This window comes from Eufriesea mexicana, unplaced genomic scaffold (genome assembly GCF_001483705.2).
Source record: "Eufriesea mexicana isolate 0111107269 unplaced genomic scaffold, ASM148370v2 scaffold100, whole genome shotgun sequence".
Taxonomy (NCBI): Eukaryota; Metazoa; Arthropoda; class Insecta; order Hymenoptera; family Apidae; genus Eufriesea; species Eufriesea mexicana.
The window spans coordinates 828,928-856,713 of record NW_016908280.1 but is presented as its reverse complement, the minus strand read 5'-3'; the positions used below and the strand labels follow the sequence as shown (position 1 = coordinate 856,713).

The 27,786-nt window shown below is 42.7% G+C and overlaps 1 protein-coding gene across 22 annotated transcripts in view; it reads left to right on the top strand.

Moving 5' to 3' along the window:
* Positions 1-26,819, top strand: part of CaMKII (Calcium/calmodulin-dependent protein kinase II) — a 228,280-nt gene extending 201,461 nt beyond the window's left edge. For 4 of the 22 annotated variants that reach the window (XM_017910418.1, XM_017910414.1, XM_017910417.1 and 1 more), the window contains 7 exons: positions 3,657-3,713; positions 14,149-14,307; positions 17,634-17,708; positions 22,460-22,535; positions 24,172-24,266; positions 25,083-25,200; positions 26,065-26,819. In XM_017910418.1, the coding sequence (XP_017765907.1) occupies positions 3,657-3,713; positions 14,149-14,307; positions 17,634-17,708; positions 22,460-22,535; positions 24,172-24,266; positions 25,083-25,200; positions 26,065-26,197 (713 nt within the window). In that variant the 3' untranslated portion in view covers positions 26,198-26,819. Of the gene's footprint in view, positions 1-3,656; positions 3,714-9,637; positions 9,791-14,148; positions 14,308-17,633; positions 17,709-20,856; positions 20,920-22,459; positions 22,536-24,171; positions 24,267-25,082; positions 25,201-26,064 lie in introns of all 22 variants that reach the window. The other 18 variants (XM_017910431.1, XM_017910433.1, XM_017910429.1 and 15 more) reach the window with 12 other exon arrangements.
* Positions 26,820-27,786: the final 967 nt, after the last annotated feature.

The window sequence follows — 27,786 nt, the reverse complement described above, 5'->3', positions numbered from 1 at the left end:
CTTTCTCCATTCTTGGAAATTGAATTCTTTTAACAATTACACTGATCCCTCGAATCCATTTTTACGTACACTATGTATACCATTGATCGAGCTTAATGTAAATCGTGTCTTGAATTAATTGATTTTTGTCTGCAAATTAATCTATTTTATTGCAAACAAAAATTATGAATATATTATTGGAATATTTTAATAATTTATAAAATTAACAAACACACTTCCTACGTTTTATTACGATAATTTCTTGTGTTTTATACACTTATTTTACACGATCCCTTTTCTATATAGTCCCTTCGAAAAATAATTATTAAAGAAGGTACATAAATGGTAGATACACGAGTAATCACTCTTCACTATAAAACACTAAGACACGTAAACATACGCACATTACGTGTACATAAAAGTATATACACATAGAGATAAACTCTTTCAATTCCCTCACGTGTATATTTTCTTCTTATTTTCTCTCTTATTACACTAAATATCGAAATATTGACATACAAATTTCGATACTTGACCCTCGCACTTCAGAGGAATCCTCCATTTAATAAAATTCTGGGGACCGATGTCAATTAATAATATTCATAATCAATAATAATTCTACTCCTCAATTTTCATTCGATTCCTCGTTTATCGTTCCAAAAATAAAATATCGTCTGCGTTATATCAGATTTTCGAGTCGGTATTTCCCACTAAGGGGTTGATATTCGAAACATCCACCAAAAGAAGGAAAAATCAGGAAACTAGAAGAACTCGATAGAAAAATAAAACGACTCGAATAACAAGGAACTGCGATGCTCGCACCAGCACCCCGACCAACGCACGAAAGCAACCTGCGTCCCCCACGTGCCTGTCGCACCCTCTCGTGCATGCCTGTGCATCGACACCCCCGCTTTCTCCAACTTGGAGTCGAGTGTACGTAGACGAAATAACCAAAGGGACGCTTGGTAAAGGCGTGAGACCTCGTCAGAAGCGTCCTCCTCCAGTCGTCGAGATCCCGAGGGTTCTGGGACGAGGGGGAACGACGAACCGGGCTCCCCTTGCTCCTCCCGGGGTCCCGAAGGACCTCGACGACCATCTACTGAACGTGTAAGATATTCCCAAGCCGAGGTTCCAGCTCGTTCGAGAACGAGCTCTCTGTGTCTGTCTGTCTGTCTGTCTATCTGTGTTCCTCTGCATCCCTCTCTTTGTACTTTCCCCCAATTTTTCTCGCTCGTTCTGCTTGCCACGAAAGAAGGATCGCAAGTACTGTGATGCGCCTGGCTCGTTCGAGCACCACGAAGGATTTTATCTTGTTAACTGATCGTTTCTCTTGGTTACTCAGATCCCTCGTACTCTTTTCTGTTCTTTTCTCTTCTCAGTACGTGAGTGTCTTGTTCTTTTGTCGTACCTCGTGTATGAGATGTATTTCCACCTCGAGGGTCGATTTCCGTCGATCTTCCTCGACGTTTGCACGTTCGTCACCGAACTGCACCCTCCGGCACCTTTTCTCGATTCTTCCCTGGATAATTCACTGGATTCGTCCCCTTCCTAACCCCTGTTTCGCTGGTTTCCTGGGTTTCGAGGGGTCTCTGATGCACGATTTCGAACGATCGGTATTACGTGAAAGCAAATTTTTATAGTATCCTTATAATTTTGGAATATCTCGCGTATTAGGGTGGTATTAATTTGGAATTAATTTGGAATTAATTTAGAATTAGTTTGGAATTAATTTGAAATTAATTTGGGATTAATTTAGAATTAATTTCAACTAAAATTCGCAATTTAGAAATTAAATAATCAAAAATTCGTTATGAATGCTATTCGAATTTAAAATTTGAGTCAGAGATATCTATTTTTATACTTAAATTTTTATCTCTGAAAGAAAACGTAATCTCTGCAGCAAGTTCGATTCGAACGAAGAGAAGGAATTGCAGATAGCGATCGTTCGATGGTGGAAATCAAAGATTAGCTCTCAAGACCCACTTCACCGGCCTGAAACGTTCCGACTGCCCGACAGGAATGTCTTGCCACCGTTTTTCTTTTTCTTCGACCGTGTGATCGCACGTCTCCTCTTTCTCCTCCAGCCCTGTTTCAAGAGAACCCGAGTCGATACGACACTTTGAGACCGATATGTGATACTCGATCGAGAGACCAAAGTACGAGCAACGCGAATGAATACGCTCGGTGCTGCTACAACTCTACTTCTCTTTCACCTTTACTCTGTCTATCTCTCTATCTCTGTCACTGTCATCTTCCGTTAGTTTTACAGCTAGAGATTAACGAGCTAGAGAGTACTTCGTTACCATCTCACGCAGCTAGCAGCAGTTTCTCTGCGGAGTAGCTGGAACTTTGCGACGTCAGAAGAAAAGGGAGAAACGAAGGGAATAAAACAAAGCAACCCTTCAAATAAATCACCAGACATAACGATATTATAATTACAAACATCAATATCAACAATTGAGATTCAACTATCAGCTGTCATTTGATTCAAAATTTTCCAAATAGCGCAAAATAACACGAAGAGAAAAATTACTTCAAAAATTGATCTTCAGCTGTTATTAGCTTCTCATTCGATCCGAAATTTTTTAAATATAATAAAATATAATAATTAACATGAAAATGAGAAAGACTGGTTTCTCAAAAATCGATCTTCTCTCTCCCTCACCATGCAACTGAAAAATCGCAGAGTCCAGCTACTGTTGCAGCAATGATCGCGACGAAGGTACTCTAGAGTCGCGACACTTGTCTCTCGGTGATCCAGAAAGCAATAAGATCGCGGGGAAGCTTGGCTGCGCAGAAAATCGGACATTGTCGCCAAAGTTCCGCGACTTTAATGAATCACCTTCGCGCGGGAACGTCGTGCCCCCTTTAGCGGAATAATTCCTGCGAAGGAACAAAGAAGCCTGCACCCCCGATGAAGTTTCAACCCCCGGTCTTCCAGGGTTGTTTGCTCGGCTAGAATCGTCGCGCAGCCGGGACAAAACTTGTTTTCTTTACGCGAAACTAATTATCGTGTCTGGAACGGGATTAAAGGCAACGTCGGCAGCGTTTCGATCTTTCAGATCCGCGGCTGCAGCGAAAAACCGCGAGTTGGCTGGAAACTTTGATAATTAATGTAAATAACTTGGCCGGAAGTTGGGGATTAACGCGAACGCGACGTCGACGTTGGACTCGTCACGGAGGGGATGAAATCTTTGAGACGATCGCGCGACCCTCGAAGGGAACGGAGACCTCGAGGAATACCGAAACGAGGTGATTCGAGCCATTCTTTGCTAGCCTTTGGTAGCCATTGACAGAGTGCATGGAAGATCCCTAAAAAGGGGGCTTTCCTAAACGTGGAAGCTAATTAAATTTCGCACCTGGAGTCCTCCGATAGTAGACAAACTGAGAGTTAACGCGAATTAATTAATTATAAATTAATTCTGGGTCTGGAAAGGTGAGAGGAATTGGAATTTTTAGATAAACGTTGCTTTCTGGTAGACCGTGGAGACAAGTGTAGCGAAGGAAAGAAGAAAGTCAGCTTGGCTAAGTATGAAAGCGCGTTGGCTGGTCTCTAGTCTTTGTATTGAAAGAAAGATGCAAAGGATAGGTATCTTTTTAGGTTAAAACAAATAATAGCAATAAGAAAGGAACTAAACTGTCGCATATCCGTGATGTATGTGTGTATTGTTGTACAGAGGATAAGAAGGGCGGCGTCGACCGGAGCAGCACGGTCATTGCCAAAGAACCCGAAGGTAAACCTTGCATATCGAAGGCCGAGAAACGTGTACATAACGCGCGTTTCGACGTCTCGTCTTCATGTGTATACATATATTACGTACCTCCGTATAGATTTATATATATATGCATGTATACGTGTATATACGCGCGTGTGCTTACGTGTATACATATATACGTGCATATTCCACGTGTGTTACGTGTAGACGTCCTCCGGTTCAGACTGGCTTCTCCCGTTCGCGTTGCTGGAGCCGCGTGATCGGAGCTGCTTCTGTGGCTTCCGGTCTACTGACCTTCCGCCAATTCTCTCTGTCGTTCGTGGCCTCTTGTGCCTTGCATTTCAGCGAAAATGCGCAGGCTTATGTAACGCGAGCAAAACCGAAGACTTCTCGACAGTAATTTCATTTTACGATTCGATTTCAACGTTGGCAAAGAATTTCCTACGCTTTTTCAAACATCTACTGAATCTTCCTGCAAGAAAATATTATTTCTTTTTATTTTCACGAGATACGTTTGTTAAGAAATAATATTATTTTTGATCGATACGAAGAGAAGGAAATATAAATAATTGTTGATTAATATGAAGGATTCGAGCAACAAAATTTGTTAACATTTCTGTGATATAGAGATTACTAGGAGATATTGTTGGTTATCCAAATTATTACCAAAAAGGAAATATTATTTCTTCCTATTTTATAACACATAGATACTTACAAGAAATAATATTATTTGAAATTGATAGAGAAAATAAGATGCTAATAGATTGCTGAAGCACTCGCAATTATAGTTATCCAAATTATAAACAAAATTTGTTTAACGGTGTGAAAAGAGCTTTACGCAATTTTATAACATGAAAAAGAATATTATTTCTTTCTATTTCTATAACACAATTATCACCAAGAAATAATATTAAATAAAACCAAGAAATTTGAGATAGAAATAGATGAATCTTCCAGCACCTCCAAGGTGCCCTCTCGACACCCCTGGTAACTTGCAAACAATTTAACCATCGCGTATCAGCAACTATAATAACTCGCGTGCTGAAACGCGGAATTTGCAAAAGCGTGCTAATAACACGAACGAAGAAGGGAGTTAATCGGAATTGCAAAGGACAGGTAGAAGCCCCGATAAAAAGCGAGAGGGCACCGGAAGAGGGCCACGAACCGGGGAAGCCAATGCCACGAGGGGCTCAGTGACGAGCTTCGTGCTTTTGCACCCTGTCTGTTCCAGCTTCCGCTAACTCGTACTTCGGATTTACCGTCTCTCCAGCCTCCTCTCGTTCCACGAACTAATAAGGACGTTGCGTGCGTTGCTTCTCCCACCCCTGATCGGTCTGCAAATTAATCGTAGCCCCTGCCACAAGGGGTTGAAACGCCCCTTCCCTTCGTTCTGCACCACCATGTTCGTGAACGTGCGCGCTCGTGTGTGTCCCATTCTTGGTGTCTAAACGAAATATACCCGTTCAACAGGACCCCCCGTCACCCCTTACACGATAATTTCAATGAAATTCTGGAATAAACGGAGGATAATGGAGGATCTAATCGATAATTCGTGAAATTTTTAATAATCTAATTAATTATCAATATTGGAAAGCATATATGTATATATACTTACTGACAAAGGGTAAGAATTTTTGTATATATTTTATTCTCTAAAATACACGTGGAAAAATAAAATAGGGGTTGAAGAGGTAACATCTTGCGCGTTAATTAACTATAATTGAATCTATTCTTAATTTTAATCTGTGTATCTTGGAAGATAAAAAATGTACAAAAATGTGCAAACAAAGGAATCTTTGTTTCGCTTCTCACCTTTTGTCAGAAATCCTGTGTTATATGTAATTTAAATGAACAGATGCCTGTATCTATATTAACTTTGTAGCAAGACAATGATTAGTGAATTCTTAGATGCGAAAGAAATAGATGTCAAGATAGTTAGGTATAAAATAAATATTTCGCGAAGTATCGAAGACGAAGCAAATACTTTTCCATTCATCGATCCGATTTATTCCGATTTTTCGTGAAGGAAAAATCGTGTAACGTGTGGCACGATCACCAGCCGAGAAAGAAAGATCAGAGGTGCAGGCCTCTGGAACGAAAACGGCGGATTTTCGTTCGGTTTCCCCTGTTTGTGTTTCCACCCATGTGTGTAACCCGCGCTCGATTTAGAATCGGGCGTCTCGACGCCGGAAGAAGCGAATGCCAACCGATGTAGCGGCGAGAAATTAGCGTTCGAGGACGTCTGTTGAGACACCTAGCGGATCTCTACTGCCCGAGGCGAGTAGAACACTCTATAGATTGTCGCGATACTCGATTACGACCATTTTATCGCGTCACTGTGTATATTGTTTTAGCGTTTTAGACGTTGTTCGTAGGATTTGTTGTTCTTGCGCTGTTGCGAACGTTATGCTGTCTAGGAAACCGAATAATACATATATTTATGCGTAACTGTTACCATCGAGCAGCTGGCTGTCTTTTATTTTCTTATTTTTCGTTTCATTTTCTTTCACCGACACCCGTCTCAGTACAAATTAGCCAAGTTATTCCCGATCATGATCCGTGGTCGAAAAATCGTCGGAATCAGGGACGAAGAAGCTGTTGGGAGAGACATCTGCGGCAACTTGGCAACCTTGAACGATAAGTAGCCCCAGCATCGTAAGCTTTAGCAAGTCTTAGTCGCCTGCGTTTTATCGAAATAGATGGCCTGGGTTCCCGATTTGCTTAGTCGTTTGATAGTAGCCGATACTCGTCGTAGAACATCTCCAACCCCGTTACGATAGCCGTCAAAGCATCCTACGATCGATGGCTCGATCATCCGAGCAGCACTAGTTGTCACTGTTCTCCGCGAATGAATTTTCTTCGTCGATTTCGGTGTTAAATCGTGTTAGACTCGATACTGTGAAAACCGGAAGCTTCTATCGCCATGAAACACTTCTCAGATTACGAAGATCATCTAGTTATCATCCCACAATCCGAACGAGTTCCTCCTGACATCGGTTAGTCTCTCATAGAGTTGGAATCTCACACTGGAATGGCTCATCCCTGCTGTAGTCTGGCCCAGACGATTTGGCCACTCAAAGACACCTTAAGCAGATTAGAGACACTATAGAAACGCGACTGGAACCTCACAGGTGCCTTAGGCCGCATGAGAACGGGCCTCTAGAACGTCACAGCCTGTCAACCACGCGTTCTCACGAGACAGAATCAGTCGACGAGCGGTAGACGGATATAGTCCGTTTATAATCGGTTAGCGTTCAAGGTAACGCTCCCCACCACGGCTCCCGCGGCCTCCCCACTGTCGCGGACCGATCAAGCGCGTGGTGGGGGTCGAGTAATCGAGTACCGGCGTGGTGGGGACCGCGTAACAGAATATCGGCGTGGTGGGGGTCGAGTCATCGTGCTGCCGTAGCCTGTAGCCTCTCGGTGACCTTGGGCAGCCAAACTCTCTAGGCTGGACTACAGCTGGAGCGATCAGCAGCAGGGTGGACATGGAGACGATGGAAAGTACGCGGGCTGGCGGCGATTTGGAGCGTGGAGGCGTGGAATTTCGCACGATGGCGGCGATATCGTCACAGGAAACCCGCTGTAACGCGCGCGGCGCGCTGTCAACGGAAATACTTGGCCGCTTGGCACCGCTTGAAAATAGATTGGCAGCAGTTCTCGTCGTTCGTTCGGCCATCCTCGAAGCCGGCCGTGCAGAGCGCAATAAAAACCGTGTCGATCGTCCATTTTCCTCCCTTTCGCGCGTAACCGAGGGCCCTCGAGAGGATCGTTCCTCGTTCCCGTGCAGTCTCTGGTGATCGGAAGTTTGGTGGAAAAGGAAGAAGAGGGCAAGAAGTGCAGTGTGTCAGTGATAGATGCGTTTCGAAGGGAACTATAGGTGAAATCCTCGAAATGTCGGCCACCGCTGGCTTGCCGGGTTCCTCGAAGCAGCCTGATAATTACGGTGAGCCAAATGGACAAATTTTGCCTGGTTAGCGCGCCAGGAGGATCGTTGGTGATGTACATTCTTCGAGAAGAATACTTGTTAATCGCTTTTGGCTGAATGAACTCTTCTTTTAAACATAAATGATGACGCACAGGTGGTTTCATAACGCGATATTCGAAATTATAACTGCCAGTACCTGGTCCAACAATGCCTTTGTTATCGTCGACACATACGTGAGAAGAGTACGGAGCAGATGATCAATCGTTTACTATGCATTCACCATACGCAGTTACATTCTCATCATTTTCGTTGCTATGTTATTAAAATTACCATCTATAATTTCAATTGGCATGGTCCGTCTGAACTTCGAGGAAACTCAGTCGTTATGAAACAACCAGTACTTTCCGCGAGCATCCACCTCACCTTCCTCATCTTCGTTTCACTCGTTGGCCGAAGAAAAATACGAGAGATCGAGCCTCTTACGCATTTAGAATCTTGAGGAAATTTCGTAACGCGTCAGCGATACGCCAAAAATTGTCACGACGTTAGAATTCCTCTGCGAGAAGCAAGTGGACCAGCTCTGATCCCTGGCACGCGCGCAGTCAGCGCTGTGGCCAGCCAGATCGCGATTGCCGCGTCGGGATCGACGTTTCGTTTCTTCGAATGGTCCCCTGGGTGGCATCCGGGGGCCGTTGGATGATTAATGGCGGCGTCCCACGCGAAACGAACTTCCGACTCCATTCTGAATCGCAGGGACGTTGGGTCACGATCGCCAGCCAGCGTTTCGGATCTATTTTAGTCGCGAAACCGTGTCTATGTCGGACGGGAATCTATCGTGACTGTGCGTAACTATTCTCGTTCTACTTAGCAAAGGTCGCTGTCGCTGCTGCCACGGCGACGCCGGTGGCTAGACGGAACGTTCTTCCGCTTGGAACTCGTTCGTTCACTCGCTTGAACACGCGCGTGTCGTTGACGCTCCTCGAACGCCACGCAGATGAGGCTGAAACGAAAGGCGACGGAATTCACCTCGTCCAAACGTATTTCCATCCGATTTTACCATTTTCTTTTCTTTTATTTCTCTTCCCCTTTCTTGGACTTTTCTTTGATAGAGTTAGAGGTTGAAAATTGAAAGATGCTTTGGAATTTTGATTTGCTTTCGCGAGACTGTGGAACCGAGGCAAGTGCGTTGGGTTAGCTCCTGTGGTGGATGATAAAGATCGTGGATGAGAAAACAGTGACTCGATCGATTCGTGACTGGTTGAAAGTGAAGTTCAGTGTGGCTAACTTCGACAGTGTGCAGACCTGGTCCAGTTGACCAGGAAGAGTGACTCAATGCATTTGTCCCCACAGTTCTGATCGCTTCTTCCACTAACAGGAGTGTTTTTCGTTTAACCAGATTGGAATTATTTTCTACATCTACGTGTAATAGTCGGATAGCATTAATCCTCCCGAGAAATCTCCTCGAAGCTCGAGTCTCCCGAGTATAGTCGTTCAACGACGTTCAACAACGTTCCAACACGAGATTAACTGCTCTAACTCGCAATCTAACCTAATCGCTTCTTCATCGAGTGATTTACAAGCTTCGTCGACTCTGCTCTAACACCAGCTTTACCCAAATTCGAACATTCTTCTGGCTGTGCGGCTCGGCATCGAGCTAACTCACAAATCCGCTAACTCCTGGCGCCAATGATTCACCGTGCTCTAACATTAATCCTCGAATGCGACTTGGTTTCTAACGTGCTCTGGCTTCTATTCTATTTTAATACCTCGGAATAGCTCGAAAAATCCTCCGTGGCCCCGAATATGACTAATTTAGACTCGCGCTAATCCACCGTCTTCTAACTCGAACCTTCCGATCTAATCTCGATAGACCCGATTGCGACTCGGTCTAGCTAAATGTCCCGCGAGGTGTTTCTGTGGAGTCCCTGTCGCGTTTTGGACACCTGGCCGGTGCCGACAGTCCTCCTAATTAGCCGACGTTTCTAATCGGTGCAATTCCAACTCTTCGACAAAGGCCCCGCCTCCCAGGGCACACCTCCGAACAGTCCCGCCGCCGTGTCCGCGTTCTCCAGGGTAGTGGCGGCGAGCCAGACGAACAAGCAAGCCCAGAACCAGGTTCAGGGAAACCCCCTTGGATTAGCCGCGGTACTCCTACAGGGAGCACAAGGTAAATCGGGTGGTGAGAGTGATCCGAGAGGGAAGCACGGTAGAATCGGTAAGGAGTGTCGAAATGGGCTCATTCTTACACGGTTTCTATGAATTTTGTATTTTTCTCTGTTGCAATTTCTCCAGAGTGAATTTTCTCGATTCTTCCTAACCATTTGCTTGTTAGAACAGTTAGCTACAATTTTTTTTAATTGGTAAGGAATATCAACTTGATAACAGGAGCAATTGATGTGACCCTACATGTGGATTTAAATGGTCCATCCTGTATGTTATTATAGTACCACAACGTTATTATTATTATTGTTATTCTATCTCTTTCCTTTCTCTTTTGAGGGATTAAGAGATATGGAAATACAGAATAGTTCAAAATTCAGGGTACAGTCCCCTTTATAATTTGTTAATATATTCTACCCCTTCCGAGGTAGGAAAATTTCTCACAGTTTGCTAGAAATTTTGTAAAATATTCATAGAAAAGAAACGGAATTTTGTAAATTCCAGTGACAAATATTCAAGTTTGGAGTCTGACTAATAAGATTGGAAAACCTTGGCAGGTGAAAATTCGAGGGTTAATATACCTGCTGCAGTGTGTAATGCCCGTTTGCTGACAGTTTTACGAGCGGCATGGTCGACGGGCTAACCGCGACGCAGATGGCGCCACCGGCTCGCTGGCCGGAACAAAATGGCGCAGCCCTTGCGTTTCTACCGTCCTTCCGACTCTCGGTGGAGGGAAAGTTTTTGTCACTTCCGCCTACGCCAGCGTCGATCGCCTCGAATTTCGTCGCTTCGAGGTGAGAAACGAGGATGCAAAGACCTACATACCGATATACGGATCCAAAGGTCCGAATATTTCTACATCTATGCACAAAGAATCTAAAGAAGCTCCGATTAATCGAAAATTAGCCTTACACGAGCAAAAATGGATGAAAAATCGCGCGTCGATTTCTACGAAGCCTGTCCTGTCCAATCGAGACTCGTTCCAAAAACAAATTCGCAATCGCGTCCGAATGAACGAAGGAACAGAATGAAAGAACGCCGAAAATGAAAGAAAAACGAAGTATAAAAAGGGAACGAGGGGAATAAAAGACGAACGAAGAGCGACGAAAGGAGAATCGCATAAAGACGAGGAAAGTCGTCGTTTTACCCCATTTTTCCCCTTTTTCTTTCCGTCATCTGCACGCCGTGCGTCCGAAATACGGCGCACAAAAGAACGCGAACGGGACGAGAATAATCGAAGCCTCGTCGTGATATTACGAACCATCCCTTTCGTTTTTCCCCCATTTTTTTTTTTTTTTTTATCGGCGAATAAAAGTTTCTTTACGACCGGCCCCAGGCAGGGACCTGCGCCGAGCGAAATTGCAGACTCCCCTTTGCGGCTATTATCGGAAATGCGCCTCGTGACGCAGGACACGGGAGGTAGGCACGAGGCAAGGATACCGAAATTCAACCGACGAGCCCTACCCGACGAATCGGTAAGATTTTCTGTCGCGATCCGAACGTTTCTGCCTGAATCGAAAGCTCCTCGGGGTCGATGCCTTCGGGAAATCGAGCGAGCTTCGTCCGAACGAAGGCTGCCATTCTCGCTGGTTCCTTTGCGATACTTGAAGGACCAAATGGAAGACTATGGAGTCATCTCTTTTCTTCGTTATTTTTCTACAATTTTTCGGTAATTCTTCAGCAATTTTTCATCTATTTCCCGAGGATCAAACGGTTTGGTAGCTTAACTCTTACAGTTTGGTTGTTTAACTCTTCGCTTTTTACGTATATAATGGTCCTTCAAGCACGTTGCAAGAGAACCACGACCTAGACCCGAAAGTTCGACGATAATCGTAAGTTCGTGAGTCGTTCGAACGGCGAGACACGATTCCCAAGCAGAAACAAGACAGAAGACCGACTCGCTAGGCAGAAATCGGTGAGTCCCTCTTAGAGTCGAAGCATGACTTGGATTTCTTTTTTCTCTCTCTTTTTCTCTCTCTCTCTCCTACAGTTTTGTTACCTGACTTCGGCCAGTCGCTGGCAGAAGCCGATACCGGGTACTCTCACGCTTCGCGACCTTAGATCTTGACCATCACCAAACCCCGTTGATGCTTGCTCTCCACCTCTTGCGTCTTGACTTTTCGTCCGCCATTATTCCCACGATGGCACGTCACACAGCACAGTTCGATTCGATATTCGCACATCACGATCTCACCCTTTTTTTCTCCAGCGATCAACTTCTTCCCTCGCGAGATTCAAAGGAAAACCGCGGCAGCCCTTGGCTCCTCGCTGCCTTTTCGCCGACTTTTCGTTCGAATCTCGTCACGCTTCACCTAGTACTGTCTGATCTAGACGAAACGATCGAGCGATCCGGGGTGCCAGGCACCCCCGTTGCTCGATCACCGCGAAGCTCGTTCCGCGAGCACCTCGTAACGCCTGCATTTTGCCAATTCGCTTCCGATACGATTCTTTCTTGTTACTTCTCGTTACGCCCTTCTGTTACGTTCCACCTACTTGTTTTACTCTCTCGCCTTCCTCTTTGGTATTCTATCTCACGACCACTCGCTGCACTCTCGTCCAAGTCCAACGGAAGAGTCCCTCCTTCTCGCGCCGGGGGATGAAAGCGAACGAAATGGAGGAATGGTAATGGAATATGGAGATACCTTGCTCGGAGTTCCTTCCTCCGGTTTCTATTCTTCGCTCTGCCGTTCAATCGCGTTTATGCCATCTGATAAAGAACGCTCTTCGGTGATACGTGCTATTTCTCCTGCGCAAAGAAAATTTTTATTCGATTTAACGGTGCAGCTTCCGAGTTTTATTCTTTCAATTGGATACAGCGATAGTGATATTGGAAATAACGGTACTGTTTCTTACCTCGTAAGACCACGATGTACGGGATGTTTCATTTGATGAATGAAATCAGGCCACGTTTGTGACGGGATTTGTCTATACAGGGGTAGATTGATTAACTACGATGGTCGAAAATTTTGTCAGTTACTCCCAATTTGAAAATTCTCAAGGAAAAGTCAGTTCGATTCGATTAACAGTTCTAGTGTCAGAAAAGACCTAAATTTGAAGGAATAAATTAAAGTTGGTGCTGTGAAAAACTGTCAAGCTTTAGCTCTTTAATGAAAATTTTCAGACAAAAGTCGACTTTGACTTCTTTAGCAGTTCTAATATCAAAAGAGACCTAAATTTGAAGAATTAAATTAAAATTGGTGCTATCAAAAACTGTCAAGCTTTAGCTCTTTAATAAAAATTTTCAGACAAAAGTCGACTTCGACTTCTTTAGCAGGTCTAGTATCAAAAGAGACCTAAATTTGAAGAATTAAATTAAAATTGGTGCTATCAAAAACTGTCAAGCTTAACTTGTCGATGAAAATCCTGAAAAAAAAGTCACTTCGACTTCTTTAGCAGGTCTAGTATCAAAAGAGACCTAAATTTGAAGAATTAAATTAAAATTGGTGCTATCAAAAACTGTCAAGCTTAACTTGTCGATGAAAATCCTGAAAGAAAAGTCACTTCGACTTCTTTAGCAGGTCTAGTATCAAAAGAGACCTAAATTTGAAGAATTAAATTAGAATTGGTGCTATCAGACACCGTCAAACTTAGCTTCTCGATAAAAATCCTGAAAGAAAAGTCACTTGGACTTCTTTAACAGTTCTAGTATCAAAAGAGATCTAAATTTGAAGAATTAAATTAAAATTGGTGCTATCAAAAATTGTCAAGCTTTAGCTCTTCGATAAAAATTCTCAAAAAGTCACTTCGACTTCTTTAACAGTCCTAGTATCAAAAGGGACATCAATCTGCATAATTAAATTAAAATTGGTGCTATCATAAACCGTCCAGTTTAACTTCTCGATAAAAATCCTGAAAAAAAAGTCACTTCGACTTCTTTAACAGTTCTAATACCAAAAAAGACCTAAATTTGAAGAATTAAATTAAAATTGGTGCTATTAAAAACTGTCAAGCTTTAGCTCTTCGATAAAAATTCTCAACCAAAAGTCACTTCGACTTCTTTAGCAGTTGTTAGCATCAAAAGAGACCTAAGTCTGAAGAATTAAATTAAAATTGGCATTATCAGGAACCGTCAAACTTAGCTTCTCGATGCAAATCCTGAAAGAAAAGTCACTTCGGATTCTTCAGCAAGTCTAGTATCAAATCTGAAGAAGTAAACTGTTCCGTTCCTTTCGTAAATTGCAAAATTGGTACCGTCAGAGACCGTGAGAAAGATCCATTCTGGAGGATAATGTTTGGAACTTGGGCAAACACGAGAGTGCAGCGATCGAACCATGACGGTACGAAAAAGCGACCAGAAGCGACCGGGAGGAAGCTGTTCGGAGGCTGACAGTAGCTCGTCTTTTGGTTGGTTGGTTGCATGACTAGCTGGCAGCGCAGGAAGCGGTAGCAGCAGTGGTAGCAGCAGCAACAGCCAGAACAGCCAGACTGGCGCTTCACCGTCCTCGCCAGCGGCCGTCTACATCGGCAACAACCACGCGGCGACGCCCACGGCACCGTCGCGACGCTACGACTCCTCGAACAACGGTCTGTATCCATTTCACACCTCTAACTGTGGCTTTCTTCTCTGGTTGCCCTGTACCATTTGCTCCTTTTCGCGCGAGTGCTGTTTCCTGTCTCTCGCTCTTTCTTTATTTGTCACCCGACAGTGCCGTCCATTGATGGGACCCCTTGATTATAGGAGTCTTTTATTCCTTGATTATCCTACCTGTGGCATCAATTTTATTTTTCTTTCTGTTTTTATTTCGGGGAAATTAAATTTCCTTCTTTCTGTTTAAAATTTTCGGTAAAATATTTTTTTATTTTATTCGTAGAGAAAGCTTTGTTATTCGATATCTGTTATTTCATATTTGTTATTCGAGAACTTATTTATATTTTTATAGCTTTATTTTTTCCAATTTTGCTATTTGTAAAAAAATGTTTAAATTTCCTATTTGTAGCAAAATCTATTTTTCTGTTTTCTCTTAGAGAAAACTTTCTTCGTTCAGTTTTACCATTTACAAGAAAAATACCCCTTTTTTGGTATTTATGGACAAAATTTTGTAATTTCCTGTTTGTAGCAAATCTATTTTATTCTTTTCCACATTTCGAAGGCAGTCTTATTTTTTAATTTTTCTATCGACAGTGAGAATTCGTTTCTTTTTAATTTTCCTATTTATAGTAAGGTGTCAATTGGTAATTTCGAGCTGCCAATTATCTTGGACTTCGCAACGATATTATTTAAAGATTCTGCAGCTTATATCAAAAATTAGTATAATATATAAAAAATGAATTACGTCTATTCAAGCTTGCGAAAGCTCCAGCCAAGATTGACTCCATAACCAAAGACGTTTCTGATCCAAGTGAAAAATCTCCATCTTGATTACTTATTTACTCTCCACTGGTATCTAAACTGAAACAACTCTCATTAAATATTAATCTCGGGGTAAACTTAACACCTGTCTGAAAATCAACCTGTTAACAGGTGAAAATCGATGATAATTGAAAATCGAGTTAATTATTTTATCAAACCTCATCAGACTCGGACAGCACTGATTTTCCCAATCCTACATTTATTTTATCTCATCTCAATTTCATCTTCTAATTTACACATTTATTTCCTTAAATCTCTTAAATTCGTCGATTCATCTTTCGTTATCGATCAGCGTTTAATGCATCGTTGATTAGGAGACACGAAAAACCGCCGAACCTTGGCAAGATGCACCTGGAAAAGAGACAGTTTTGTCAGTTGATATTTCTTATTTGACCAGTGGAACGATAGAATTGGATCGTTTCTGGGAAATTCGCGTGATCGATGGATCGTCTCGATCCGATGATAATGGCGGCGAGGAACGGAGGGAGAAATCGCGATCCCGATGATTCCTTCGGGATAATAAATTCGCGAGGTTCGAGAGGGGAATTGGGTGTTTTGAGTGGCGCGGGTGGAATTGCAGGTGTCACGTGAAACGAAACGATCGTCGATAATGCGTTTCATTGTACGGAAACGCGCTTGCAGCCGCATTGTGCGGCTTGATTGATTCGCGTAATAGCCAAAAGTGCATTTATCGCGACGTGGCCCGTAAATCAGGTTCCCATTCCGCAAATGGAAGACACTTTTACATCGCGTTCGCGAATGGCTCGCTAAAAACGTATCGCGATTTTCCACGCGTTCCGCAAACTCCGCGACTCCGGTAATTCGTCGGATAATCGACTGCGAGGCTATTCGAACCTCAAACGCGCGAAAATTGCCTCGGAATTATATTCATGTGGCCTCAAAGCATTTTAAATTCGTCCCAAATTCCCTTCGTATTTGATTCGAAATTGGGTCAGAATTAGCTTTCGCTTGCATCCAAATTATCTCGAAATCAATTTTACATTGGCGCACAATTATCTTAAATTAATCCTAGATTGATTGAAACTCGTCTTAAAATTAATTCTAGACTGACTCACAATTGTTTTAAATTTAATTTTAAATTGACACACAATTCTCTTAAAATTAATTCTAGATTGACTCACAATTGTCTTAAATTTAATTTTAAATTGACACACAATTCTCTTAAAATTAATCCTAGATTGACTGAGAATTGTTTTGAAATTAATCATAGATTAACTGAAAATTGTCTTAAAATTAGTTCTAGATTGACTCACAATTCTTTTAAAATTAATTCAAGATTGAATGAGAATTGCCTTAAAATTAATCCTAGATTGACTCACAATTGCCTTAAAATTTCACACAATTCTCTTAAAATTAATCCTAGATTACCTGAAAATTGTCTTAAAATTAATTCTAAATTGACTCACAATTGTTTTAAAATTAGTTCTAGATTGACTCACAATTCTTTTAAAATTAATCCAAGATTGAATGAGAATTGCCTTAAAATTAATCCTAGATTGACTCACAATTGCCTTAAAATCAATCCTAGATTAACTCACAATTGTCTTAAAATTAATTCTAGATTGACTCACACGTGTCTTAAATTTAATTTTAGATTGACTCACACGTGTCTTAAATTTAATTTTAAATTGACTCACACGTATCTTAAATTTAATATAAAACTGACTCACAATTGTCTGAAATTTAATTTTAGATTGGCTCACAATTATTTTAAAATTAATTCTAGACTGGTTCAAAATTCTCTTAAAATTATTCTCAACTGAATCAAAATTGTCTCGACATTGGTTCTTTCCAGCTGGTCTCAAAAATATCTCAAGCTTACCTCGAAGGTAGTCTAAATTATTTCAAACTTGCCTCGAAGAATACCTAATTCGATTTAGAATACCTCAAACTATCTCATCACCAGCACCACCTTAACTTCCCAAATTGACTCGAAAAATGGCTGAAAATTACCACAAACCTTTCTCAAAATTCTCCGAATTATCTTAAATTCGTTACAAATCAACTCAAAATCCCCTCGAACATATCTCAAAATTCTATTCCCTAAAAACTACCTCAAATACAACGAAACATCTCACAAGACCAACATATCCAACATTTTTAGATCATTCTTCACCTACCCAAATCACTCCCTATCTCAAATTCGCTCAAAAAAAAAAAGAAATGAAAAAACGATGCATTAAACATGCCCCCGTTTCTAACCCAAAGCAACCGCGACCTCAGCCACGTTCCGCTTCGGCCAGAGAGGAAACTCGACCTTATGGTCGCCCTTTAATTTTGCGAAACGATGTTCGATGACCCCTCTTCTCCCCGTGTGTTTCTCTGCATGTTCCGGTTGCACGCGTCGCTGGCATGCTGCCCTCGAATTCCAATGCATGCGACTCCGAAACGAATCGGGAACGAAACCAAAAAAAAAAAAAAAAAAATACAAAACTCCGGAAAAAAAACAAACAAACGTGTCGAAACCGAAACAAATCAGGACTGGAGATTCGACGCGCGGCCGGCTCCGGATACATGCCACTTGGTCAAGCCGAGTGCTGCGACCCGGAAGATGGTAAGAAGAGCACCAACGCCGGTAAGGTCGCAGGGAAGTCGGAAAATAAGATGGACGAGGACGCCTGCTCGAAGCTTAGACGGTGTTGCTTGTTGTCGTGAAGCTCCGAGCCTCGCGACGCCGCGCGAAACCTCGAGCTTCCGTTGCTCTATTCTTCCACGAGTAGACCTCTGTCTTGGTCCTAGACAGCAGACCTCTCTGACACCTTCCACGTCTCGAAGAATCGAAGACGAAGGGCACGAACCCCTTTTACGAGAACATTCCAGGAATCGACTTTTTGACAGTTCGAGGATCGCACAGTGTCGCGAATATGCTCTCCGCATGTCTCTTTTGTTTTGCCTTCTGGAGACTAACCCTAACTGTGGGTGTCTTGGCTGTTTGAGTCGAAGACCGAGTCTCGGGCCGACTCCTGAGCCCTTTTCTTGGTACCTCTGTTGGCTGAAGACACCCGTGACACGACGGAATTATACTATTTTCCTCTAAATGTACATTTTTTACCAAATCATCCTCCATTGTTTATAAATTATTATATCAATATTAACACGTTCACTGAGAAAATTTATTTCCATAGATTCTTCACTCGCATAAGCGATAGATCGTCCAATCGAAATTCAGTATCTCCATTATTTCCAGCTAGAAAAATTCGAAATAATCGATAATTAGTAACCATGGTAATTATAATAAATAACAATGGCTAGATAAAACCAGCTTCGATCCATTCGTCGTGTCACGGGACCCCAGTCGCGAGTAGTCAGAGTTTTATTTTGGACAGCGTCCGCAAGTAGTAAGTATCGAGTTTGGTCAGACCAGGAGCCCGTCGCGAGGACACAGCAGCGTCGGAGGTGACACGACTGGAATCCCCGACGAGAAAGCGAACGATCTCGAAGTTCGACCACGTTCTCAACCTTTTATATTCTCCAACGTTCGCAGAATCGTTGTACGAGGCAGAGCATGCGATACCGAATTCCCGCGGATCGGATTGTCACCGTGCGTCCCCCATTGTTCGTCCCGCATACTGTATGGTAGAGTTTAGCGCGCAAGCAGACGCTAGTAAAATATCATTTCCGTGCGTGAGAAGCTGTCATTGGGACCATCGAGAAGAGTCATCGACGAATTTTATTCGAACCTAATTTACCTGTATAGTCGTTAATAAAATAGAAGATCGAGCAGAGTCATCAACTTTCAACTAGCGCCATCTACTTCTGAATTCGTGGACCTCTAGTAGCCACGATCTTCTTAATTCTTTTATGGGGTTCGAAATTATTTTCTAAGTATGAAAATAATTTCTACACTGATGAAACACTTCGCAGATTCCTAGACTTGATGCTAACGACACAAAGTGGTTACAAAATTTCCTTTTTGGTCAATTGTTAACAAAATGGCGGCCAATGGCAGCTATTAAGTGTGTGGTTACAGTGTCTGTTCAGTCTCGACTGTCTCCACGTGTATTTGTCAATACTCGATGACTCGACTCGATGAAGAAATCACAAAATTGACGATGCTTTAAAGAAAGACGAAGATTTCGAAGACAATTCGAAGGATATTTTTCTGCAAAAATTGTACTTTACAGAATCGTGAAAATTCGGGGAGTTGATGATCGGAGAATGATCTATCGATAAAGGAAGGTCGAAATGATATTTTATCCGCGTAGAAACATTGAATAGGCTGTCGTCCACGCTGCAAATCCATCGTGTAATCCATGTGTAGGCGCAAACTGTGAACGTACCAATAAACTTGTGAAACCCGATACGTTGTATTGTATGAGAACGAAACGAATCATCGGACAGGCTTCGTAGTTAATTACGTTACTTTAAGCTAGTCTGCTGGTAGACGAGTGGATTTGTTTCTATTTTTCTTTTCTTTTTTTTTTTTTACGAGCAGCAATTTTGCTGGCATTGTCGCTGATAAATTATAATGGATTCGTGCGTAGGAAGCGCGACTCACGAAATCATTCGAGGCTTCTACGTCTTTATTGAACGCTTCGCGTAATGTGGTATGCGTACTTGAGACAACATGCTTTTATCGTCGTTTCCACGATGCTGTAAAAACTCTATCTTCGTCCAACGCCTCGTTCTTTTCATTTCTCTATCTCGTTTCCCGCGTTTCCAAGGTGCAAGAAGATTTGTACACATGTCGCAGACATGCCTGCGTGCACCGTGTACAGGGTGGTTCGTTGACAGAACCGTGGAAAGTGTAGGTGGAATTTTAGAGCGAACAGAATTCGACCGCGTCTGACCATGGACGAGCTTGTACTACTTAGAACTCTTGTTTTCACGTTTTCTTTCTTTACTCCTTAACCCGATGATTTTTATTTTAACGTCGACGTTGAACACGCGGAGAATATCGCGGAATAATTTTGAATAAAAACGAAAACATGGCGCAGGAAATTTTTCAAAATTTTTATCTTCGCCGATACGCGACAATTGAAAATTCGTATTCCACGAAATCGGTTTATAAGTCGAATCGAGGAATCGTTTATCGTGCGTCGAAATGTAACGATCGTTTGTAGGATACTAAATGCTAGAATCGACTACTTGTCTCTTCGACGAGACAGAGATCTCGCGTTTCCGTAAAAGGATACGAATTTTAGGAAAAGAGGAAAAAATCGGTACGTCGTGGTCGCGTAACCCAGTGTCGATGAAAGGAGCTTAACTAAAGGGAAAATCGGTCGTGCGAACGGATCGAGGAGTCCGTGAGGCGCGTTGCAATGGCTGACATGGGGAAGAAGGAGCGGAAAGAAGAGAAAACGCCTTCCGAGGACGAGATGGGACCTGAGGAGACGGTTAATCCTCTTGCGCGGGGATTAAGCTCCGCGACGTTTTGCTTTTTCTCTCAACTTCCGGGAGGAGCGCTTGAAAGTCCAAAAACGTGGGAAAAGACCAAAAAAAGAAAAATAAAAAGAGAAACAGGAAAATCCAATCTACGAGAATCTCGTCATAGTTTAGATTGAAAAATTATTTTCCCCATTTTTTTTTTTTTCACCCGGCGTAAGATATCCCGGAACAATTCTTAAATAGCGTCGTCGACGACACCGGAAGTAGTCCCCGCGGACCTTAATCTTCGGTAAAAAAAAAAAAAAAAAAAAAAAATAGAAGGGTATCTATATATAAATATGTGTATGTATATATTATATATATATTGCTTGTAGAAATAAGAATCGTGTGTCCTATCAAGACCTGCAGCCAGCTCTCGACGAACTCCCAGTGTTCAGGTAACGGAAGAACCTATCTCACTCTCAACTCAAATCTCTCTTTCTATCTATATCTATATCTATATCTATCTCTTTCTCTCTATCGAAGCAAATCGGCGCTCTTAAGCGCGGCAGAAGATACGGTCGTGAACGCTTTCCACGGGACGCGTAGAACTTTTCACCTCGCCACGATTTTTGCGTAACGTGTATTATACATTTGTTGTCTCGCTCGCTGTGGTGCTCGAGTAGGGTAGTTAACGGCACTGCGATTACGCTGACGGTGGTGGTCGCGCCGGGGTAAAGCGCGAAATTCGCCCTGGCTCTCGTCCAAAATTCGACCCGCGACGAAATCGGCGGGGATGAAATCGGAACGGGAATACCGACCTATCGAAAGAGATCCGGGGACCGTGAAATTTACCCGGGAAATTCCTTCCAACCGCGCGGCGTCCCTCGAGCCTGTGCACGGAGTCCGCTCTCCTTCGCGAGGACTATCGTGCCCCGTGGGCGGGTGAACGGGGAACGAGGAATGGTAAAGATAAGTACCACGAAGCGACGAGTCGTCCGAGAAAGGAGAAAAGCTAAAACAGATTAAAGGGGAAGATAAAAGCGATAAGAGAATCGAGGAAATAGGAAAGAAAGAGGAATAACTCACGGAGGAATTGCTCTTCGAGGATCCAAGAAGCTTCTAGCGGTCGTGAACAACGAGAGAACAACCACAGTCGCCATTTTTTCCCACGACGAGCACGTCGAACTTGTTCCGACAATTTCCGCAGGGCCTCGAAATCCTCGTCGCGGCCGCGTCGATCGGATCCAGCGATCCGGGTTTGCCGATCCGATCGACGCGCGCGAGGACGAGACAAGCTCGATCGCTTCCACTTGACAGCACTACACCGGTGTCGCTCTTTTATTCCCTAGGAAGGACTCTTGTCACAGCATCCAGGCACAGGGACGAAACTCTCCCTCGCGCCGGTGTTCGTCAAGTGGAAAGTGGAGGTTCGCGTGAACGACGAAAGTAAGATTCTCGAATGGTCCGTTTTCCGTCTTTCCAGCAATTTTGTCGTCCAGTTACCATTCTTCCAGCGCCGGTTCTCTGTGTGGAAAACATAAAACCAGTTGTTCAACGTGATTTAAAAAATTTTTTAAATAGAAAACAACGAGATACTCGCTGTTAATCGTTCTCTCGGGGCCATTCGAGGATCGTGTCATTGGAGTCCGTTAGAATCGCGTAGAATGTTTTTGACTAGTGAAAGAAAGAGTTGCTGGATGTACGCGCGAAGGTAATGTGACGTTTTGATTTTTGAGACGACTCCAATGGGTGACACATCGATGTATAATATATATATACGTATTAATTGATAAGAGAGTCTTTGGCGTAGGACGTAGAAGTTGATAAAGATTCGTGCATGTGACTGTTGTGCCGTACGATGTGTCGGTATGGGCCCTGATCGTTTTAATTTTATTTTCTCTCTTTTTTTATATATTTTTTTTTTCCATTTCGTCGATCGATCGGGCGCGCCGATCGCGCCGTTGCCACTGATCGATAACGTGTTCACGATTCCAGCACGCCGTCAGGAGATCATCAAGATGACCGAGCAGCTGATCGAGAGCATCAACACCGGCGATTTCGAGGCGTACACGTAAGTGGCACGATGACGGACAGGAATTTCGATGGTAAAGTAAAAGGAGGGTTGTTACCACGCGAGATTGTCCGAGGGAAAAAGTTGATCTCAGACCGGCGGAACCGCGGCGAGATTTATTAAAGCGCGGAGAACTCGGGGAAGGGAATTTATTAAGGCGCTCGAATTAAAAGTTTTCGGGGGAGAGAGTTATTACGCGGGAAAAATTGCTGAAATTTATGAGGTTACGGAGATATATTTCATTTGTATTAAGTCCGCTTTCCAACGTACTTTTATCTTGCATCGTGGAAAGAAATTGCCGATTTTAAATTGCAATTAGTATGGCAGGTATTTAACGCTAGGTTTACGAACGCTAGCTGTATACCTATTTCTACGGACACCTGTCAAATTTACAGGTAAAGGAAACTACGTGTCTTTTCCTTTTTTTAACGATTAGTTTAATTTAAAAATAATTAGGGTATTAGTCAACCCTCTATGGACCGAATATATATTTTTCTTGACTATAAAAATTGTATGTAACATAAAATCAACAAATATCAATAAATAAATTAAGCATGTTTTGACAATTTTATTATAACGAATTCATATTGAAAGTTTGAATTAACAACGGTTGTACTATTGTGCCAAGATAATGTGCAATAAATAATTTTCCACGCCATCTTGTGGAGAAAAGGTCATAGGGGGCCATAGAGGACCCAACCTATCACGATCGAATAACCGGTAAATGAAAAAAAATTAGAATTTTTAAAAATGGAACCACAGGAGGTATTGTAAAAATAATTGTAATTATAAAAAAAGAAAAAGCGCGAACTGGAGTGATCAAGACGATAACGTTGAATGCAGTATTTAATAAAATACCCATACATTAGCATGTAACTTGAAAGTTACACGGGCCCATAGAGGGTTAATATAAGTTAATTAAATCTGTTACCATCGTATAACTGGAGCAACCTATCCGTCAAATTGACAGGTTTTGTAAATCTAGTGTTAATATCTGATTTTGAATACTCCTTTGAAATATTATAGTAGCATAGACTTAACACGTGCGCTTCCGGTATCGCGTATGTATTCGCGTATGATTCACGATGACAATCACTGTCCTGAATTTCGCGTAGGACACAGTTGACGTGTGACACATTTAGAGGCTAGATATATATTCTAATTAGGTCTACTGGATCTTAATTAGCACTCACAACGAAGAACAAACTTTTTAAATTCTTTCCCGTCGTCGAATTAAATTTTCGCGAATACACGTTTCGTACGCGAAAGTTAAAATAAGTCAGGATAAAATCCTGAATAGAAATCTGAAATTCGAAATAAAAATTCGAAATAAATTCGGAAATTCGGTATAAATTATGTATCGTGACTGTGATGTTCGTGAACGTGTTACAGAGAGAGATCATCGCGAGTACATATATGTTTCGCACGTGTGCATTCACATAAATTCGGAAAATAAATCGCATATCGTTATTGGAATCGTTCTCGAACGTGTCAAAGAGAGAAAGATCGCGATCTATGGATCGGTATTCCGATCTAAATACGATTTAGGCAATCGAGTCACGATGCGAGGATGTTTTCACTGCGTTGAAATCGAAGCAAACTGTTCAGTCGATTCTAATACCTCTTACGCTTGCAGGAAAATCTGTGATCCACATCTGACTGCGTTCGAGCCAGAGGCTCTAGGTAATTTAGTCGAGGGAATGGATTTCCACAAATTTTACTTTGATAATGGTAATTATGACTCATTTGCATCACTGTTAATCGTACCGCGCTGATCAGCCGCTGCACCATTGTGTCTACGTTGTACCTACGTTCTGATTTGTTCCATTCCACTGCTGCATGCCGTGTCGCGTCCACGTAAATCGAGTTCTTGCCCCGAAGCCTTCGTGTGGACGCGGCTTAAACCCGGCGCGTCTCTTGCCCAGGCGTTCAGATCTCCGATCGATCGGTGCTTTCGTCGCCCGAATTAACGTCCATGCCGCTTCTTATTGCACTTTTCATTCGTTTTCTTTATCTTGATGTCGAACCCGAACGCTGAACGCATGAAGTATCCTTTATCCGACGATTTTAATTCAGAAAATGAACGGATTTTGACTTTCGACGAATTTCGGTGTCTTAATATTATACTTGACGCTTTTATCGCTAAACGAGGGTAAAAATTAGAAGCTTTTTTAACATAAGCTCGATGATGTTTCTCCAATCACTTAAGGGAAAATCGTATTCATTTCGATATTCGATGTAGATTCGGTTGATGAGAGTATTTCATCCGTTCAGCGTTGAAATAATGTTAATAGAACGGAATAATTCGACGAATACTTTCTTATGAATTTTTTCGTTCATTGATTGAACTGCGTGTCACGAAGTGTGAATGGTAGAAAGCTGGTAGACCGTTTGCTAGTAGTCGGCTAGTAATAGAATCCTCTCTTGCTTCGTTTCTTTTCCTGTCTTTCCGTTTCCCTTCTTTCTTATCGTTGAGACAGCTTGAACGGTGTGCGAACGAATAGCAGATCCGCGAATAACGAGCGTTTTGCTTTCCAAACCTTCAAGCAGTCCTGGGGAAGAACTGCAAAGCCGTAAACACGACGATCCTGAACCCCCACGTGCACCTGCTGGGCGAAGACGCCGCGTGCATCGCGTACGTCAGGCTGACACAGTACATGGACAAGTGAGTCTTATATATCTCGCATAATCATCACGAAAGTTTCGTGCAGCTCGCCGTATTATCGTAATTATTCCGGGAAGCTTCATTTTCCTTGGTAACGGGATTCTTCAATTATTCCAGCGACGTGCCGCTGTTCCGTGTGTACCTAGATCGCTGGAACATATTTACTTGGAATTAACTAATATTCGGAATTACTAAGGTTATTGGTTAATTAATGTTAGAATTACTATACAACTACTATACAACTTACTAACTACGTTCATAACAGACTATAATTCCATGTCTACCTAAAGTTATTATCAAAATTCCAAATTTTCGCCAAAATTACTTCTACGTTTACGATAGATTGCAATTCCATGTCTACCTAAAATTATTCGATATTCGAAATTATCAAAACTCCAAATTTTCGCCAAAATTACTTCTACGTTTACGGTAGATTGCAATTCCATGTGTACCTAAAATTATTCGATATTGGAAATTATCGAAATTCCAAATTTTCGCTAAAATTACTTCTACGTTTACGATAGATTGCAATTCCATGTCTACCTAAAATTATTCGATATTCGAAATTATCAAAATTCCAAATTTTCGCAAATTACTTCTACGTTGAAGATGGACTGCAATTCCACGTGTAAAATCTCTGGAAATCCCATCGAATCGATTTCACATTTGCGCTGTATCGCAGTTCTACGTCTCCCAAAGTCACAAAAATAGAATATTCGCTCAAAAGTATCCGATATTAGGATCTAGAAAATAATAAAAATTCAAAATTCCTTCGAATCGCTTGCATATTAACAAATCGTACGAAACCTCGCGAAATTCAAAGACTTGGATAGGCTAAAAACCCGCAATTGATGTATTTTCCAGACAAGGCGTAGCGCACACCCACCAGAGCGAGGAGAGCCGCGTGTGGCACAAGAGGGACAACAAATGGCAGAACGTGCATTTCCATCGAAGCGCGGTCACAGGCCCGTCGCCGTTCACCTACAATCACAAGTAAATCGACAGCACGGGGAAAAGTAACAAGGGGAGGAAGTAGAAGGGCCGATGTGTCGGTGGACGCTCGTCGCCTCGACGCGTGGAACGAACGAACCGAACCGTGCATGGAACACGAACGATGGAGCACACGTACACCTGAAATCCACACTTCTGACATCGGATAAATGGATAAATACATATTACGGCCGTCTATCTATTTATTTATTTATCGATACACACCTACACACACACACACACAAACACACACACGTATAAACACACGCGTATAGTTAGTATTAAGCGCGACAAGATGGAAGGGAACCCGCGAGAGTGCCAGGATACGTCGGCATCTATCACCTAGCTTCGGTACCTGCCCAGCGTACTTACCAAGAAGCACCGCGACCCGTGTCTAGGCCTCGATCAGGGACGATTTCCGGCGCAAGATCCTCGAGGAAGAAGATGAGGAAGAAAGAAGAGGTACGCAGAGTACAGAGAGATTTGTTCTGTCTTTGACACGGTGGAGCATAGTGACCAGAAGTTTCCCAAGATTCCTCGAGTGACGCACGTAGTATAAATACCTTCTTCGGATAATCACGAGAGCGGAAGTTGCCATAGATATATACGCCTTAACTTATTAAAACGCCAGAAAGTCGCAGAAGGTTGAAAGGGAAACGAGAAACAGCGAGAACTGAACGTAAAAGACTAAAATAAGCAGACACATCACCGTGTCTGAAGCTAACTCAACTTTACAACCCATTCACAAGAGAAACATCCACATCCGGAACTTAAAGGACCATGTCATCAACCTCTTCAAAGTCGCGACTGAAGATACCCATCGGTGCAACATCATCCTAGAAAGTACCAGAAACGAGGGAAGAAAGACAGAACAAGCCACGAAGATGCTAAGCTGAGATCCAAAGCCTGCAGGGTCTGAGACGCAAATCTAAGATGGGAGAGCGAGGAGCGAAGGGCGGAGGAGAAAGACGTAGAGCGGAGCGGAAAGGCGTCCCAACGGCGCGGACGCCGAGCGTCGAGGAGGCCCAGCGGTGATCGTCGGAAGGGAAGGACGCGTTTAACCAGGTGAAGAAAGGAGCAGGAGCGCAGCAAGGTGCACGGAGGAACGGACGGCGCGTGAAGTGGGCGCGCGGAAGAAGATGGCCGCGATCGACGAAGGAGATGGCGCCGGCACGTCGGCATCCACGCGTATTTAGTTCGTACGATAGTCGCTGTACAGAACAATCTTCCATTGTAACTTTTTTCTTCTAATTTTCGTTCTCGTCTCTCGCTACGACGACACACCGGGATATCCATGTAGATTCGCGCGCGCGCTCTCTCTTGTACACACGAATACGAATACACACGTTCGAACATGCTCGAGGCGTGCCTGCTGTATCGTTGATAATTTCCCGAATGCTCGACGACATTCGTTCTTTCTATTTAATTCGCGAGGAGTAATATATATATATGTATAAATATATATGGGATAGAGTTATTTAAAAAATTGTTTCGAGATCGTAATTCTTGCGTGATTAGTGCAAACAGATGGCGATGATAAAGTTATAAAACTGTTAGTAGTAATGTAACGATTATAAACGATACGGTGCGCGCGCT